This window comes from Rhamphochromis longiceps, linkage group LG23 (assembly GCF_057381845.1).
Source record: "Rhamphochromis longiceps isolate RC_006_pf linkage group LG23, R_longiceps_female_GT1.1, whole genome shotgun sequence".
In the NCBI taxonomy this organism is placed as follows: Eukaryota; Metazoa; Chordata; class Actinopteri; order Cichliformes; family Cichlidae; genus Rhamphochromis; species Rhamphochromis longiceps.
This window is the reverse complement of record NC_140578.1, coordinates 40,194,764-40,212,439: the sequence shown is the minus strand read 5'-3', so window position 1 is coordinate 40,212,439 and position 17,676 is coordinate 40,194,764. Positions and strand designations below refer to the sequence as shown.

Sequence of the window (17,676 nt, the reverse complement as noted above, 5' to 3'; positions counted from 1 at the left end):
CCCTATCCGGTTGTTAAGTCTGACGTCACTAGCCGTGTCTGGGCCTAAACTCCGCTGCAGGTCCATATATCAAACGATCACTATGGCATTACTGAGAGTTGAAAAACTGTCTAAAGTCTTTCATCTTTAATAAAATGATCAGCGTTCTGCTCTACCAGGTGTAACAATTGAGGTTAACATCCAGGCATCCATGAAAACGGAATTTATGACATTTAATGGAGTTAGAAGTTAGCAGGGAGTTAGCTCGCTAGCTTCTATCTAAATACAATATAGCATGTCCTGACTGCGGGGTTTTGGAAACAAATTAAAACGTACAGCTCTGCTATCACTTCCAGCATAAATGAAGACAGAAAACTAAACAGCAGTGACGTTTGTAGGATTACTGAAGTTGGGCTAGCTGGTATATAATGATGTGCTACGTGACCGCTAGCGACACAGCTATGTTAGCATAATATAAACAAGCTAACTTTTTTTTCCACTCGATAAAAGTTAACGTGAGTTTTCTCGGTGGTCAGAAACAAATGTAATCGCATGGCAGGATGCTGTAAAAGGACCAAACTTCAGCCAGGAGAACAACTGAGATAATCCATCCACAATACGAGGTTAGTCATTCATATACTGCTGCATGGTCTGGGCTGTAGTTACATCCTAAGGTTTTAAAAACTGAGCTTAAATAAATGATTAGCGGTAATAAAAGCCGAGGGAGGTCAACAGTGATCACTGACTGTTTTAGGAGCTTTTTGAGATCAAATAGAAGAAAATACATAACATTAAACATGTTAACAACACAAAAGCCATATTAAACGCAGACTACTTTAGACCCGGAAGTAGGATTCGTCGCGTCATCACTGAACAACCGGATAAGGAAGCACTTGGCGACAGTGGGAAGGAAAAAATCCCTTTTAACAGGAAGAAATCTCCAGTAGAACCAGGCTCAGGGAGGGGTAGAAACAGGACAAACCACCACACTGTAATGACTTACTCAATAACCTTAAAGCAATTTTGACACATGAAAGCTGGAGAATCTCGGGAGAGTCGGATGAGGAAGTTGTCTGCAGCTTTTCTTTCAGTTCAGTTCAGTTCAGTTCAGAGTGTTAGTGGTCATCAGAGTCCTTAAAAAACTGTAAATTCCCACAGCCGTAAAAAGGGGGAAAAGGTGCAGCTGAGTTGTGAACGCTGTGTCGCACAGTCCACTTAAAACCCTTCTCCTCAACTCAAGGAGAGCCATAAAAACAGGCTTTTTGGCCCTCATAAGCACCCACACCTACAAACACATTCTCTGCTGGAGTATTCAGCCTATTTTTTATCTCATGAAATGGCAACATATATTTTTTCTAACACTTAAAGTCGACTGTCTAACCTCACTGAGCGTTTACTGCATTGTCCTGATGTATGCATATAAAACACTCCGTCCATTGCACTTTTAAACAAACAGTGTTTTTGTGAATGCTTCAGACCTCCATGTCTGGCTGGAGTGGGGGCTCCCTGGGGCCAGCAGACTGAGACTGAGAGGCGACAGGGCCCGGAGGCTGATTTAGGGCCCGGAGGAGACAGACAGGGGCCTGGCTAGGAGCCAGTCTCCCTACAACAGTGGGTAGCTGCAGCCATGTTAATATACTGTCTACTGCCTCTAAGTGGAATGCCGGAGGAGGGGAAGAAGTGGACAGCGAGACTGTGTGTGTGTGTGTGTGTGTTTATCAGATTTGAGGACTTATATTCATTAGTGATAAAAGTTCTTTTTATTTTCTATATAACAGCAACCAGCTTAAGATTATGTATAATCTCATTATCCTACTGCCTGAGCTCCAACTGAATTTAATTAAAGTCAGACTAGTAGAAATGACTCGGACACTATTTTTCCATTAATTTAGTGCTACATTAAAAAAAAGAAAAGAAAAGAGCAAATAAAAATCAAACAAGAAGAGAGGAGACCAAAGCAGGAAAAAGTAGTGGAGAGAAAGAAAATAAAGAAAATTGAAAATAAGCTAAAAAATGGAAAGAAAAGAGAATTCAAAACAAGAGTGGAAACAAGATAAAGGAAAGAACCAGGAAAATAGGATGGCAAAAAATATAAGAACATTGAAAAAAGTATTTAAAAGAAAAAGGGGAAGAGGGGTTAGGGAAATGAAATGTTACACCGGAAGAGTCAGTTTGCGAAGGATCAGAAAGAGCAGTGTGGCGAGGAGAAAAAAGGGGAAGACAAGGAAAAGATTAAAATTGAAAGGAAATGAATGATTAGATTGACAAGGAGATTAGATAAAGACGGAAAAGGAGGAGAGGAAAGGGAAGGAGAAGGAAAAAAGAAGTAAAAGGGCACACAAAACAGAAGAGATGAGGAAAAAGGGAGATGATCAGAAAAGGAAGGAAAAGGAAAGGGGGAAGAAGAGAAAAAGGAATGGGAAATATAGAGTGGAGGGAAGAATCATGAGGACAGAAAACAGGTGATGAAAGGGCAAGGAGCAGGCTAGAGTTGGGATTTGTACCGTAGACCCAGCCGATGGCCAGAGACTGGAAGATGGAGAGAAGCAGCAGACTGGCTCCACTGCAGGAGAAATGGTCATAGATCTGGAACACATACAGACCGCCCTGCACCACACAGAAGAGACGACTCATTAAAAACAGGCTACTTCTCCAACACAACACATCCATCCACCGGTGTGACTTACCGGTGTGACCATGACCAGTCCAACCAGGAAGCAGACGATGCAGACAAACAGCAACAGCAGCTCTCTGCGGTGACCTCGTCTGATCAGGTGAGGGTACAGGTCAGTCACTGATGTCATCAGGGCCTCCAGGCTCACAAACTGCACGAGACACATATGTCGGCGTGTTTCCATGACACCGAACGCAACGCCAGTGGAGAGAAATTCAAAGTTTGTCGAGGGTGTTAGTCTGCATCTACCTGTGTGTCCAACCCCAGCATGATGATCATGAGGAAGAAGCAGACAGCCCAGAGTTGGGGTACGGGCATCATGGCTACAGCTCTCGGGTAGGCGATGAAGGCAAGCCCGGGTCCTGAGAAGACCATGAGACCAAAGATATTACAAACAATTAATATAAGTTTCTTCTGACATAAAATAATGGAAAATATTTACTATTTTTATCACATTATCATTTAGAGCTGAGCTCGGTTTTGTCGGAAGTTTCTTCCTTCAAAGAGAGTTTTCCCTTCCCACTGTTGCCAAGTGATTATTAATGGGTGGGTTGTCTGTGTAGCCACCACGAAGCACATCATTATATACCAGCTGGGCCAACTTCAGTAACCCTACAAACGTCACTGCTGTTTAGTTTTCTGTCTTCATTTATGCTGGAAGTGATAGCAGAGCTGTACGTTTGAATTTTTCAGAAATCCCTCAGTCAGAACATGCTATATCATCTTTAGATGGAAACTAGCGAGCTAACTCCCTGCTAACTCCGTTAAACTTCATAAATTCTGTTTTCACGGATGCCTGGATGTTAAACTTCATTGTTACACCTGATAGAGGAGCCACACTAATCATTTTATTGAAGATGAAAGAATTTAGACAGTTTGTAACTCTTAGTGACGCCGCAGTGTTCTTATGACTTTGGGACCTGAAGCAGAGTTTGGACCCGGAGCAGGCTAATGACGTCGGACGTAAAGACCGGATTGGTATGTGTGACTAATTTTATGCTTCATTATTATTTTCACCACAAGGGCATCTTGATAAAATCTGGTTTGGGATCACTATCACTTCTGATTGTTTCACACTTCCTCCTCATGCTTTAACAGTTAAATTAAGAGTTAAATTAGCCTGTGGCACAAAACACCACAAAGTCAAAGTCTGCTGACTTATGCTGACAGTTCTGTGTCCTGAAGGAAAACAGTCTCTCACCTGATTGGGCTACGGTGCCTATGTCCACGCCTTGTTCCTCAGCCATGAATCCCAGCACCGAGAAGATGGCGAATCCTGCCAGGAAACTGGTGGCGCTGTTCAGGAGGCACAGCATAAAAGAGTCCCTGGAAAAATACATAAATACACACAAAATTAATCTGAGTTAACTAATTAGATTTCAATACAGTGCTGCCCAAAAGTCTTGAGCCACCCCTCATTTCCTTATATTTGAGTGGTAAAATCATGCAAACATACATGAAAATCCAGGATATGAGACAAAAAGGGAGTTTGTACAATTCTGACAAGCTTGAAAGTCGATATTTGATACGACCACCTTAATTCTTTATGTGAAGATGGAAGTTTTTGGCTAATAGGTCTAATAGTGAAAATGGTCGGGTACTAGGACTGGACTGAAAGTAGGTGAAAAAGCAGCCAATGTCCAAAGAAAGAACCGTGAAAGACCTTCAGAAGTCTGGAGAACTATTACTCAAAAAACTGCACAACAGTCTGGCTCCTGGTAAGCAGTATATACAGAGGGTGTCTCAAGAGTTTAGCACAGCACTGCGCTGAACACAAAAAACACCCTGTGAAAACTGAAAGACAGAACACAACCCCACTGAGGACTTGATCTGTCCTGTTACTGTAAATACAAGCCAAGAGTCAAGAGCTTGGCTCTTCCTGAGTGTGTGTGTGTGTGTGTGTGTGTGTGTGTGTGTGTGTGTGTGTGTGTGGGGGAATCCTACAGTGTGGGAAACATGGCAGCGAGGGCTTTTCTTTAAGGTGTGGCTGTATCAGTGTGTTTTCTCTGTCCATTCCAGCCATTCCTGCTGGAAGCCATCTGACCAGTGGGAGCTTACATCTTACATTTCAGCAACTACAGTTTGTCTCAAGTCAAGTGGAAGAAGGAGAAGCCGTGTGGCCGACTCTGTTTTTACGTGGTTGTATGCATACATGTCTGTGTGTGTCTGACATAGTGTCTCACTTATAGCAGTCATTGTTGTATTTGTTGTAACTGCCCAGAGCTGTGAGACTTCCCAAGCAGATTCCATAAGAGAAAAATATTTGGGTACCTGCATCCATCCATACCTACAGAAAGGAAGAGAAACAGAGAGCGAGAGGAGAAAGTGAAAGGACATGTTAGCCCACAAGCTCATATCTAACTGACTGATATACTTTATCAGCCTTGGCTGCTGTTTTGGGGTCAAAGGTACACCGTACAAGATGTTCTATATTACACAGTTTACAGGTAACATGACACAAACTTGGCTAATTAACAGAAACAAATAGATACTGATGCTGTCAAACCGTACCCACACGATAATAACAAACACTTTTTCACACCAGTGAAGAAGAGTTTGAAAGTCGCTTCTGAATTGATAGAGCGCAAAACCACAGCGACAATAAGATCTAATGATCTAGTGATGAAAATGTGGCACAGAGCAACAAATCAGATGTCACGTTGTAAACTACATTCAGCTTCACAACAATAATCCAATCTCCTTCCTGCTGTATGGCAGATCTGACATTTACTCACCTGACAGTGCGGCTCTCCTACCTGTAGGAGCTGCCGTATGACCTGCAAGAACGACTAGAAAAATGTCCTCCGACGTGATGCTTTTCAAAATCTGCCACCGTTTACGGACACATAAAGCGAGTGCGCGTTTGTGTTGCTGTACCTGTGGGTCAGCCAGGCGGGTAACGTTGGGTTTGAGGTAGTAGATGATTCCCTGGGTGGCTCCGGGCAGGGTGGCACCACGCACCAGCAGCACAAACAGCATTACATATGGAAAGGTGGCCGTCAGGTACACCACCTAGAATGTACACAAGAGCGTGCAGGGATGTGGTCGCAGAGACAAACAGGGAGGATGTGACTGTGATGTTCTTTAAAAAAAAAGAAAGAAAATACTACAAGAAGGAAAGTTGGAGTCTTAAAATCTGTTGACTGACGGCGGCGGAGGCACAGCAAATAAGTCCGACAAAGTGGCTGCAGTGTCGTGGCCCTTATTTCTCATCTGCTACATGAAAGGAGAATTATGTTTTGGACTTTACCGCTCCTCGAGGTTCTGTTTAAAAGACTTTATGTCACCATAAAAATGCTCCTGCCGTAGATATTTTTAAAATTTTATAAATAAATGGGTGCCATTAAATTATATGTAAGCATGTTTTGTTTATGAGGTAGGCATTTGGTTTTTTATTACTTTTTCATAGTTCCTTTGGAAACTTTTTTCTTCTCAAAAATGCATGTTGGCTATGCACTGTGTAAGAGGGAGAAAGTCACACACATTCTCCTGCTTCTACCTTTCTTTCTAAGCGACCTTTTGATTTGGAAATATGTCCAAAATCAGCCAGGCAGAGTTATAAAATCCCCTAACCTTTTCCCTACCCATGCTGGACAACATCCACCAATATTCACTCTTAAATAGTACATAAAGTACATAAAGTAGTATTCAGGACAGGCCTAGTTTCTTCATATTTTAGCAGAGAAGCCCTGTTTTTGACAAGTGAGCAAGCGCTGGCTCTGCTGCACACCATATAAATAGTTACCGAGAGGCGACCACCTCCAGTGACACCTATATGACCCTGTGCTCTGGGGGATTGTAAAAACAGTTTTCACACAGAGGTCAAAGCAGTTCTCATGATATCCATTTTTGTGGGCACAAAATGCTGACTTTAAAATTCAAACACTAAAACTAGAAAAAGTGTCAGAAGTGGAACATTCGCAAGAGCTCAAACACTTGTTTCTATCACTTGATGTGGGTGAGCACCTGGAAACCACAGATGGAACTGTGATGCTAATGCTATGTCTAAAAACTTGCATTCAGTATGGTTACCTAAAAGTTTTCTGGTGCTACAGAAGACTAACGCTTTTCTGACATGACTGCTGAACACTTTACTGCTGAGCTTATGGGCTCAGTCCCTCATTTCGGCCAGACTCCCAAAACTTGTTGGTCACAAGTTGTTAGTCAATGAGCGTGCACTCGTCACATCTTACACCAAAGATGGATGCATCCATCTTTTACACTGTCTATGGTGGCAGCTTAGACATGTAGCTGAGACAGAGAGGGAACTTGATGAAGCTGATGTGTCGACTCCTCACCTTTCCGGTAGACTTGACTCCCTTCCAGACGCAGAAGTAGCAGATAAGCCAGACGGCGGCCAGACACAGAGCCAGCTTCCAGCTGATCGGGCCGAGCCCGTCCAAAGTGCTGGACAGGCGGAGCACCTCCCGCCTTAGAACACACGCAGCAGGTGTTAGCACCAAAACTGTTTCAAGCCTCATAATCAATACTCTAAAGATGTTACACTCACTCCCAAAACTCCATGACAGGGGAAGTGGCGTTCTCCGGCAGGCTGCTCGCGTTGGCCGTTTGGTTGTAGGAGTCATATGAGAAACACGCTTCTGCAGGAGGACACACACAACAGACCCCACTTTGCCTCTTAAAGTCTTTTGCATGGTAGTGTCAAATTGCAAGGATGACAGCTTCTGATTTCCTGTTTTTACTGACTCGTGTTCCACGTGTTGTTACAGTGCGACCACGGCAGCTCCGCCTGGAAGCTGTAGGACAGGTATAAGAGAGCCCAAGCCAGGATGACTATGTAGTAAACACAGCCGTGCAGGATCATCACCTGGCTAGCGTAGCCGAGACCTAAGGAGACACAACAAGTTGCAGAGAAGACAAGCGGACACGTGTGGTGAGTTATGTGAGCATGAAGAGTGGCATAAATGAGCTTCAAAGCCTCCATGAACACGCCCTCTGTTATCAGTTCCAAGTCACTTGAGTTTGAGATGAAAGCATCCCGTTACTCAGACACTCGACTTGCAGCCCACACTGAGTACATCTTCATTAGATATGAATGATAGTCTTATGAGGCCCTGAGTGGGTTACAAAGTGTAGGCTGTTTGGCTAGACAAATAGCTGTCTGTGGTATCCGCTAATGAAATTCAGGCCGCATCTGACGACGGGCACGCTAACTGCACAAACCAGCGAGGAATTCCAACAGAAGCTTTTCTTTGTCCAAGTTTGCAATAAGTACGAGGACATGTGCCCGAGGAAGTGCAGGAGTTTATTCCAGTGCTAAACACATGGCCTTCATGCAGCTAGCTGTCAACAAAAACAGAGTGTGCGCAGATATGTGTGTGTGTGTGTGTCTGTTTGTGCACGCATGCATCTGCAGGCCATATGGGCCAGAGTGGCAAATGTTGGAACAAGAATAATTTTTCATTAAATAAAAAAAAACAAACATAGCTCCACTGACACAAACACACACATACACCAATTTCAGAGGCGGTCCAGCAGCTAGCATGCTACTAGCATTAGCTGAGATGAACAAGCGTAACTGGAACATTTGGGTCTCGTCTCTTCTACACGCTCTTTGTCCCTTTCAGCAACTTTCACACTTTCTCTAGAAACATGGCAGTTACCCTCAGGGCTGCATTGCTTTGCTAACTACTGGTTGGAATCTGTGTGGCAGGTTAAGTATTTTTTGTTTTTTTTCCCCATGCATGCCAAAGTTGCACACCCTGCTAAAGTGTTGAGCAAACACAGAAACAGCTCCGGGGCTTGTCTAAATCTGAGAAAGAAATATATGACTGTTTTGTTTTGTAAGAAGCCTCTGCTGTCACAAAAATGCCCACAAGGTGTCAACTGGCAGTGCTGAACACAAAGCTGTGAATGACAAAAGCCTCGTGTCCAGTTAAGCATTATTATTATTATTATTATTTTTTTTTTTTTTTTTTGCAGTTTCTCTTAGTGTTTGGTAAGGTCGCAGCACTAAAACCTGCTTGGGTAGGTTATGGAGAAAAAGAAAATGAGTTTAGTTATGGTTCTTTACAAGATCAACACTACACCTTGAAAAACGTGATGTGTCCATGTGACACTGGAGATGAGAGCAGTCTCATCACAGGGTCCCTTCATATAACATAGACTTGCTCTATCCCTCACACCATCTGTCCCGTGGTTTTTTTCAACTGCTGTGTTAAAGGTGAAAGATGAACTTGTTGAGTTGTGATTGTGTGTTTGGTTAATACTTATCTGAAACTCCTCTCTTGGACAGCGAGATACAAAGAAAACAAGACACTGCATGCTGTTCTTGGTCGGCAGGGAACGTGGTGCCTTTTGCACTCTTGAGCTGTTTTAAAGCACAAGCTGAGCTCCACTCTCCACTGCACATGCACACAGCTGGCATTTTCTGATTGCAGACACACTGTTTGTACAGGTTTTGTATTAACGTGGGAGCTTTGAATGCTTGTGCCAATATGGATGAAGAATGAGAAAAAAAGGCAAGGGGTAAAACCAGAAAACAGCACTGGGCAAAAATCTTGAGCTACCCCTCAACTTCTTTATAAGTTGGTTCCAAGGAGTCAGACTTTCTGGTAATTTTTTTTAAAGTGGTCTTTAGCATTAGTTCTCCAAACTTTCTGAAGATCTTTCAAAGTTTTTCCTTGGACATTGGCTGCTTTTTCACTCATTGTTTCACTACTACTGAGAGTCACTGCTCACCTAATGCGGAGTTTTTAATGGTCAAATGCAGACCTTATTATCTCCCCAGAGAACTCACTTCGATCATACTCACAGCAGTGTATATCCCCCCCGACGCTAATGCTAGGTTGGCCATGAAAGAACGTTCTGCAGCCATTAACAAACACCAGAATAAACACCCCGAGGCTGCTTTTATTGTTGCTGGCGACTTCAACCACACCAACTTAAAGACAGTCCTCCCCAAATTCCACCAACATGTCTCCTGCCACACCAGAGGAGACAAGACTTTAGACCATGTGTATTCCAACCTGGCTGGAGCCTACAAAGCCACACCCCTCCCCCACATTGGACAATCGGACAATCTCTCCCCGTTCCTCACACCTAGGTATTCACCACTCATCCAACGTGTGAAACCTGCTGTGAGGACAATTGAAATGTGGCCAGAGGGGACAGACGCAGTGCTCCAGGACAGATTTCAAAACACAGACTGGAATATGTTCACCCACACAGACCTGGACCAGTACGCCTCATCTGTACTGGATTACATCTCCAAAACCACAGACAGTGTCACCACCCAGAAACGGATCACCATGTACCCCAACCAGAAGCCTTGGATGAACCGGGATGTTCGTCTCCTCCTGAAGGCCCGCAACACCGCCTTTAGGTCAGGAGATGCACACGCCTACAGTACAGCCAGGGCTAATCTAAAGAAGGGCATCAAAAAAGCCAAACACCATTACAAAAAGAAGGTAGAAGAACACTTCTCTAACTCCAACCCCCGACGCATGTGGCAAGGACTCCAGACCATTACAGACTACAGGACCACCAAACCCTCCCCCGCATCCTCTGATGTCTCCTTCCTCAACGAGCTCAACAACTTTTATGCTCATTTTGAGTGAGGGAACCCCACAACCACAACCAAAGCAGACATGACACCAGACCACCAACCTCTGACTCTCTCCCCCACCGATGTAGGAGCGGTGCTGAGCAGGATCAATGTCCACAAGGCTGCAGGTCCTGATGGCATCCCCGGGTGTGTTCTCAGAGCGTGTTCTGGGGAGCTTGCAGGAGTGCTGACAGACATATTCAATCTGTCCTTGGCCCACGCTGTGGTACCGGCCTGCTTCAAATTCACCTCCATCGTCCCGATACCCAAAAACTCCAACCCATCTAGCCTCAATTACCACCGCCCAGTAGCACTCACCCCCATCATCACTAAGTGCTTAGAGCAGCTGGTCCTAGCACACTTCAAATCCTGTCTCCCCCCTCACCCTGGACCCCCACCAATTCGCATACCGCCAGAACAGGAGCACAGAGGATGCCTGGACACCTGGACAACAACAACACCTACGCCAGAATGCTGTTTATAGACTTCAGTTCAGCATTCAATACAATCCACCCCTCACAACTCATCAGGAAACTGACAGACCTGGGCATCAGTTCCCTCATCTGCAAATGGTTACTGGACTTCCTGACCAACCGCCCCCAACATGTCCGGCTGGATAACTGCTGCTCATCTACAATCACGATGAACACTGGTGTACCACAAGGCTGTGTGATGAGCCCTTTCCTCTACTCCCTCTTCACCCACGACTGCAGACCTGCTGATGGTTCCAACACCATCATTAAGTTTGCACTGATGAGGCCACGGTGATTGGCCTCATCAGTGACAACGATGAGGCCGCCTACAGGGAGGAGGTGGATCGTCTGGCTGAGTGGTGCGACAGAGACAACCTGCTGCTTAACACCGAGAAGACTAAGGAGCTCATCGTGGACTACAGGAGGAATGCTGACCCACATCCACCCATCCACATTAAGCGGACGGCTGTGGAGCGTGTGAGCAGCTTCAAGTTCCTGGGAGTCCACATCTCCGAGGATCTCACCTGGACGACCAACTGCTCCAAGCTGGTCAAGAAGGCTCACCAGCGCCTCTTCTTCTTGAGGACTCTGAGGAAGAACCACCTGTCCTCAGACATCCTGGTGAACTTCTATCGCTGCACCATCGAGAGCATCCTGACCAACTGTATAACAGTCTGGTACGGGAACTGCTCTACCTCGGACCGGAAGGCGTTGCAGACGGTCGTGAAAACTGTGCAGCGCATCGCCGGAGCACCACTTCCTGCCATAAAGGACATCTATAGGAAGCGGTGTCTGAAAAGGGCTGGGAAAATCATCAAAGACCCCAGACACCCATCACATGGACTCTTCACCCTCCTGCCCTCTGGGAGGCGCTACAGGAGCCTCCGGACTAAGACCACCAGGTACCGGAACAGCTTCTTCCCCACAGCTGTCAGACTCCTGAACTCTGCCTCCTGACATCTGACCCACGTTAAACTCATGGACTGAACATACACACACACCCACAACCACCTACACACACAATGGACAACTGTACCCTCAAACACACAATAATAACATGGACTGAACCACCACTCACAACCACTAGCACTTTATATAGCCTCTGTAGAAAGTATCCACATATCTCACTTATCTTAACTGCACTACTGTATAGTTCTGTGTAAATAAAACATACTGGACTGAAAAGACGCACACACATCTATTTTAAAGAGGTGCAAGCACAAACTCGTGCATGCAGTTATACAGACATTTGTCTTTGGAAGACTGAATTTGATATGCATCTAATAGTAACAATAATACATATTTGATTAAATAATGAGGAAATTTTTTTTGGCTGATATTACTGTTGGCTACATAAAACAAAAGGAAATAAGAGTACCTCCAAATAATGGGCACATATTCCTCCAGGCACTGACCCCTCCCAGGCTGGTGTACTGTCCCAGTGAGGTCTCCAGGAGGAAGAGGGGGATGCCGCACAACACCAGGAACAACAGGTAAGGTACAAAAAACACACCTGTGCCAAACATAAAAGGTGCTTTTAAGGAGCAAACCAGACCAGCTTAATCTTAATTTCAAGTCACAATGATTCTGAGAATGAGACTGGAAAAATAGGACAGGGAAAGGAGAAAAAAGAGACAAAGACACTTTAGACAATGCCAGTTTTACTTCCTCTCTTTACCTCCACCATTTTTGTAGCAGAGGTAAGGGAACCTCCAGACGTTTCCCAGACCGATGATCTGCCCGGCTACGGCCAGGAGGAACTCAGCCTTGGAGGCCCACTGGCCTCTGGCTTGTAGGCCGTCTTTGGTAGCTTCTTTTCCCATTGGCAGGCTCCCCTGGGGGAACTTGTTTAGCAGTGTCCCAGCAGGATTTGGAGGCAGTTGATCGGGCATTGCAGGTTCTGGCAGTGATACGAACACAACCCTGAATAAGGTGGAAAAGATAACGGAGACGATCAGGATGAAAGCAAATAACAGCTCACAACTAGTTCGGACTATTTGGAGCAAAAATAAAGTACAAGAAAGTAAAAGAAGGGGGCACGAAAGATCTCACATCTTCGCAGCCAAGCCTGAACGACAGGAAGCCGAGTGTGTCTGCTGGCAGTTGGTTTGGCTGCCTCACTTATCTACGATGCTTGTGTCAAGGACAAACTAATGTGGGTGTGTGTACTTTATCTGTGGACTGCAGGACTACCCCTTACTAAATGTGTCAGTTTCAACATAACTGGGAACTACTTCATACATTTAGGTGTTTTGTAAATGTACACACGGTGAAGGACATCCAACATTCAATAACTATGTCTACCTTTTACCTTAACTCAATCCATTGACTTGTAAAACTCTTTATTAATTTGTCCTTTAGTAAATTAATATAGTTATTACAGCAGCAATAAGACACTCTGCTCCTTGTTATGTTAAAAATCTCTGATATTCAGACTATTGTGACTCACCAGAGTTTATGATGATATTCTTTATTATTCTTTCATGTAGTATTAATTGAAGTAGAGCCTCTAAACTTTAGAACATTTCTTAAATATGAATTAACTGTTAAATCCCAGCAAAAGCAGTGAGGGTTACAATAGCTAAGGTTTCGTAACGTGTCGGAGACACTTCCTCGTTTACTTTGCGTAACCTAGATCCCACTCTTCCTTTCATAAACATTGTCAGGCCACGTGACCACCAAATACTGATATAACAAACACACCTAACACAGCATCTTTTCTTTTATAATCACTTCTTTTTTTAACCTTCCACCATGACTGGCCCGCTTATAACACCGAACATAAAAGCAGAAACGCTGACAATGTAACAACACATGTGTAGCTTCGGTTATCCTTGAAGTGAATGCTTTCCGTGTAACAGTTCCATGCTGAGGTTAAGCTAACGGCGGGGACCTGAGCGCTAGAGGCGGGATTAACACTCAGGATGCTCAACGAATAATGGCTGTAATTATTTCCCCGAACATGTGTCGTTACGCTCGCTTGTTATTTCACATATAATTTTAAAAATGTGTCAGAGAATTCACGGTGATATTGCCTACCTCTACGTTTCCAGTACTTCTTAATACCGGGACCACCCCTGTATACCGGCAGGGAAATGGTTTGTTCCGGGCACGAGCTGCTGTGTGAGAGACTGCTGGCCGGTGCAGCGTCTCAATCCAAATTTATACAGGCACTATGTTTGGGTCTGGTGTGGCGAGGGGATGTTAACCCGCAAGATGCAGGTTACAAAATGAAACACAAAGCATCATGGGTAATGAGTAGTGTAATTTAGCGTTGCACAACAAAAGACTTACAACACTGTTATTGGGTACCTGCTCTCCACTTCCTTATCAACCTTAAGAATCTATCGCGTGTACTAAACCCGCTCTTTCCTCCAAGTATTTTGGGTTATTTTCTGATGAATATGAGTCATGTTAGGTCGTTTCTCAGAAACCTGTTTCCCACTATGTTCTTTTGCTACCTGTATCAGTCAGAAAACTGGTCTTTCCTGCTGTTACATCCTTAGTAGTGTTGCTTGTAGGCCATTAAAAAAGCTAACATTTATTAAGCTATTTAACATATAGTAGTGATTGTGTCTTCATTATGTCAGGCTTTCATTTTGCTGCCACCCACCTCAAATTTAGATGTGATCACCCTTAGAAGTCACTTAGTTTTATTTATCCATAATATTTGAGTGATGCATAAGAATGGGTTATGCAATTCATAATAATGATAACAGCACCAAAACTAGTCAAATGAGCGGCTATTATCCACATCCTTCCACACTGTAGCTGCTTTTTCTTTCCTTGATGAAATTTGCATTCTGTGTGATGGCATAAGCTGAAATAGCAGCAATGAGGGTTTCTGGCAATGCACTGATTTCACCACATCTATCATCTGCCACACCCTTATCTCGCGCTGTACTACTTGCTGTCGCTCACAGTAGGGCTTAGGGAGATTCCTACCTAAGTGATGTCATAATTAGAGCTGGCTGAATTTTTTAAAGAGGAAAGGTTCATCAGTTGTATTACCTCTTTTGATAGAGGAGAGAAAGAGGAAGAACACAGAGGGAGGACATGTAGACGGTTGGTGTGACAGAGGAGGATGCTAGGGTTAGGGTGGGATGGAGCAACCACTGTGAGAACCTCTAAAGCGAGCGGCCAAAAGAGGAAGAAGCACAGGTAACACTGGGATGTTCAGTGAGTGTTTGTTCTTGAAAACAGTCAGTGTCAGTCGAGGCTGTGTTTTCCATCCTATTCTATAACTTCCTTAGGTTTCTCCTTTTTTATGAAAAAAAGAGTAGACCTTGCTAAGTGTTCAACTTCTACCTGCTCCTGTAAAGGTGTAGTATGTGCATAGTGTGCCAAATGTAAAATTATTGTTATGTTGCCTTCATATATCACATGGACTGTAATATTCAGGGATAGTACTTAGGCTTTTCTTTGCTCTTGTTTTCTTGATATGAATACTATACACAAAGTTAAACTAACCTAACTAAACTAACTTTCTACTATATGAATATGTTTTAGACTTTCAACAATTAGAGAAGCACAAAAGGAAACTTTGAGTATTCCAACTTAGCTAATATAATTAGCTATATTTAAATAAACAAAGTGAGGGTTGCAGTGTAAACGGTCAGTCTGCATTCACGATGTCCTCATTTTGGGCGTTGCCGTATTGCCAGTCTTTGGATTATCAATAATTAATTAGACCTCAGAGAACCTGAAGGGCTTAATAAAGGCTAGAGTTACAGTGGATGGAGTAGACAGGACTCATTCATTTCACTGTGGGCGATCGTGGCTCAAGAGTTGGGAGTTCGCCTTGTAATTGGACGGTTGCCAGTTCGAGCCCCGGCTTGGACAGTCTCGGTCGTTGTGTCCTTGGGCAAGACACTTCACCCGTTGCCTACTGGTGGTGGTCAGAGGGCCCTGTGCCTCTGTCAGTGCACCCCAGGGTGGCTGGGGCTACAATGTAGCTTGCCATCACCAGTGTGTGAATGTGTGTGTGAATGGATGGATGACTGGATGTGTAAAGCGCTTTGGGGTCCTTAGGGACTAGTAAAGCGCTATACAAATACAGGCCATTTTACTGTTGTGACTGATTAGCTTGATTCTTTTAAAATTCTCTATTCTTGTTCATGAGGTGGTATTTTTCAATCTGCTGTACATGTCTACTAAGCAAAAGAATGAGAACACATGGGGTGAAGCATCGATTACATACTTTCTGCAGTCAACAATGTCCACCATCGCATTTTTAAGCAACTTCATTCTAGCAGTCTGAGTGCAGTCGGATTTTCTAAGCAGTTCAATTTATTCAGAATTTGGATGTCAAAATTTAAACTAACCCTAACAGTGTAGGGTACCTGAAGTAGCTGTCAGCACATTTAATTGGCTGCATCACTGGCTCACTGCTCACTCAGCTGAACAAATATAGCCTCACTTAGAAAAAATATCTGCCTTTTTTGCTTTTTCATTCAAAAGAATAACATTCGCCTCCTGAGACATATTAGGTTACACAAGGTGTATAAATCATATGCAGAATTGGTGGATATTATAAATGGAGGACATACGCACATCTTTAAGTTTAAAAACTATGGACTACAATAAGATGTGAATTAGGGACTGAACTATGAACAATAAACAGTAGTGCCACTGGACTTTTATACAGACACTTTTATGAACCAAAGAGAAAGTCAATAAGATGAAAATGAAGACAGATAACACCATCCCTGAGAAAGGAGGGTAATTTAAAAAAAGCAGAATAATCAGATGAGACAAAAAGATTTTAACTTGATGTATGTAACTTAATTAGCTATGAATTTTCCCTGGAATTCTGTAACATAAGTAATAATTTAATGAAATCTGGTCAAATAGAATTTACTTGACTGGTATATATTAAGTTTAAACCAAGCATTTGCCTTAAGGATGAATTATTTGAACGTATACACCTTTGATTTGATATATTTCAGTTACATTTTACCCCAAACTATTGCTTCATATTTATTGAGTTTGAAGAATAAATTTAGGAGTGCAAGCTCAATATAATAATTTGACATTTGCTGAAAGGAAATTTTTCCAAGAGATGAAATAAAGTAGAGAGTTGCATCTGGAACTTGTGAAGTGTTGCAGCGTTGATGAAAGCAAACATCGGTCAGTCAGGGAAAGGATCTGCTGGAAGTCAGATCAGCTGATTCAATCAGCTGACGGGGAGAAGTCTGTTTCAGGTCTTTTAAAGGGGGTTTCTGCGTATTATGGTGGAACGACTGGATTCTTCTCCATTACCTGATGTAAAGCCTGACTGAGCTCGGGCAAATCTTAACAAACTTTCTACCAATTTGTAGAAATACGAAAGACTCCATTATGCTGCATACCTATTACAACACTGGGAGTTGAGATGAGACAGCCTATACTAACTAATTACTGCAAATATAGAACGCCGTAATGAATACAAGGTGATTTTGACTGAATGCAATCAACGTACCACAAGATATGAAGACTACATTTCAAACTGACTACATCACATCCATAGACCTTTTAGAGTGGCCATAATGATCATGACTGTGTACTTTTCAAAGGTTTAGATTATATGTGTTTTAAAGGTCAGATTAGCAAACAGAGTTTACGTTTACTGAACAGTCACTGCTTGGTTTACTCTGAAGTGGGAGTAAAAAAATGTACGCATTTCAAAACAGATCAAGATAACAGAGTCACCTAGTTACGTGCAACAACAGTAACAAATGTGTTGTTTGAGTCATCACATTTTTGCGTTCCCAGTGTTGCTGTTGAATGCAATAATCCAGGTTATTTAAGGGCAAGAACAGGACATCTTATCTTGTTTACGTCTTGTGGAATTGTATGATTATGTTGATAAAGGTTAATCATTAGACAGTAGTAGACACATATGAAGGTCTTCTGTTCTCTACTGTCCACATGAACCAAATAAAGCTGTCTAAATACAGCTACACTCACTTTGTTAGGTACACATGTTCAGTCACTCGTTAATG

General features: G+C 43.3%; 1 protein-coding gene across 6 annotated transcripts in view; it reads right to left on the bottom strand.

Annotated features, from left to right (window-relative positions):
- The window catches only part of LOC146642555 (sodium- and chloride-dependent GABA transporter 2-like), a 35,752-nt gene that overhangs the window by 4,957 nt on the left and 13,119 nt on the right, over positions 1 to 17,676 (bottom strand). The window contains exons 1-12 of one of the 6 annotated variants that reach the window (XM_085397639.1): positions 13,733 to 13,913; positions 12,372 to 12,616; positions 12,072 to 12,206; positions 7,361 to 7,501; positions 7,164 to 7,254; positions 6,952 to 7,084; positions 5,531 to 5,665; positions 4,837 to 4,940; positions 3,855 to 3,979; positions 2,903 to 3,015; positions 2,667 to 2,804; positions 2,484 to 2,586 (exon numbers count right to left, since the gene is read on the bottom strand). In XM_085397639.1, coding sequence (XP_085253765.1) covers positions 2,484 to 2,586; positions 2,667 to 2,804; positions 2,903 to 3,015; positions 3,855 to 3,979; positions 4,837 to 4,940; positions 5,531 to 5,665; positions 6,952 to 7,084; positions 7,164 to 7,254; positions 7,361 to 7,501; positions 12,072 to 12,206; positions 12,372 to 12,585 — 1,432 coding nt within the window. In that variant the 5' untranslated portion in view covers positions 12,586 to 12,616; positions 13,733 to 13,913. Of the gene's footprint in view, positions 1 to 2,483; positions 2,587 to 2,666; positions 2,805 to 2,902; positions 3,016 to 3,854; positions 3,980 to 4,836; positions 4,941 to 5,530; positions 5,666 to 6,951; positions 7,085 to 7,163; positions 7,255 to 7,360; positions 7,502 to 12,071; positions 12,207 to 12,371; positions 12,617 to 12,745; positions 12,887 to 13,142; positions 13,366 to 13,396; positions 13,525 to 13,732; positions 13,914 to 17,676 lie in introns of those variants that run through there. The other 5 variants (XM_085397642.1, XM_085397641.1, XM_085397643.1 and 2 more) reach the window with 5 other exon arrangements.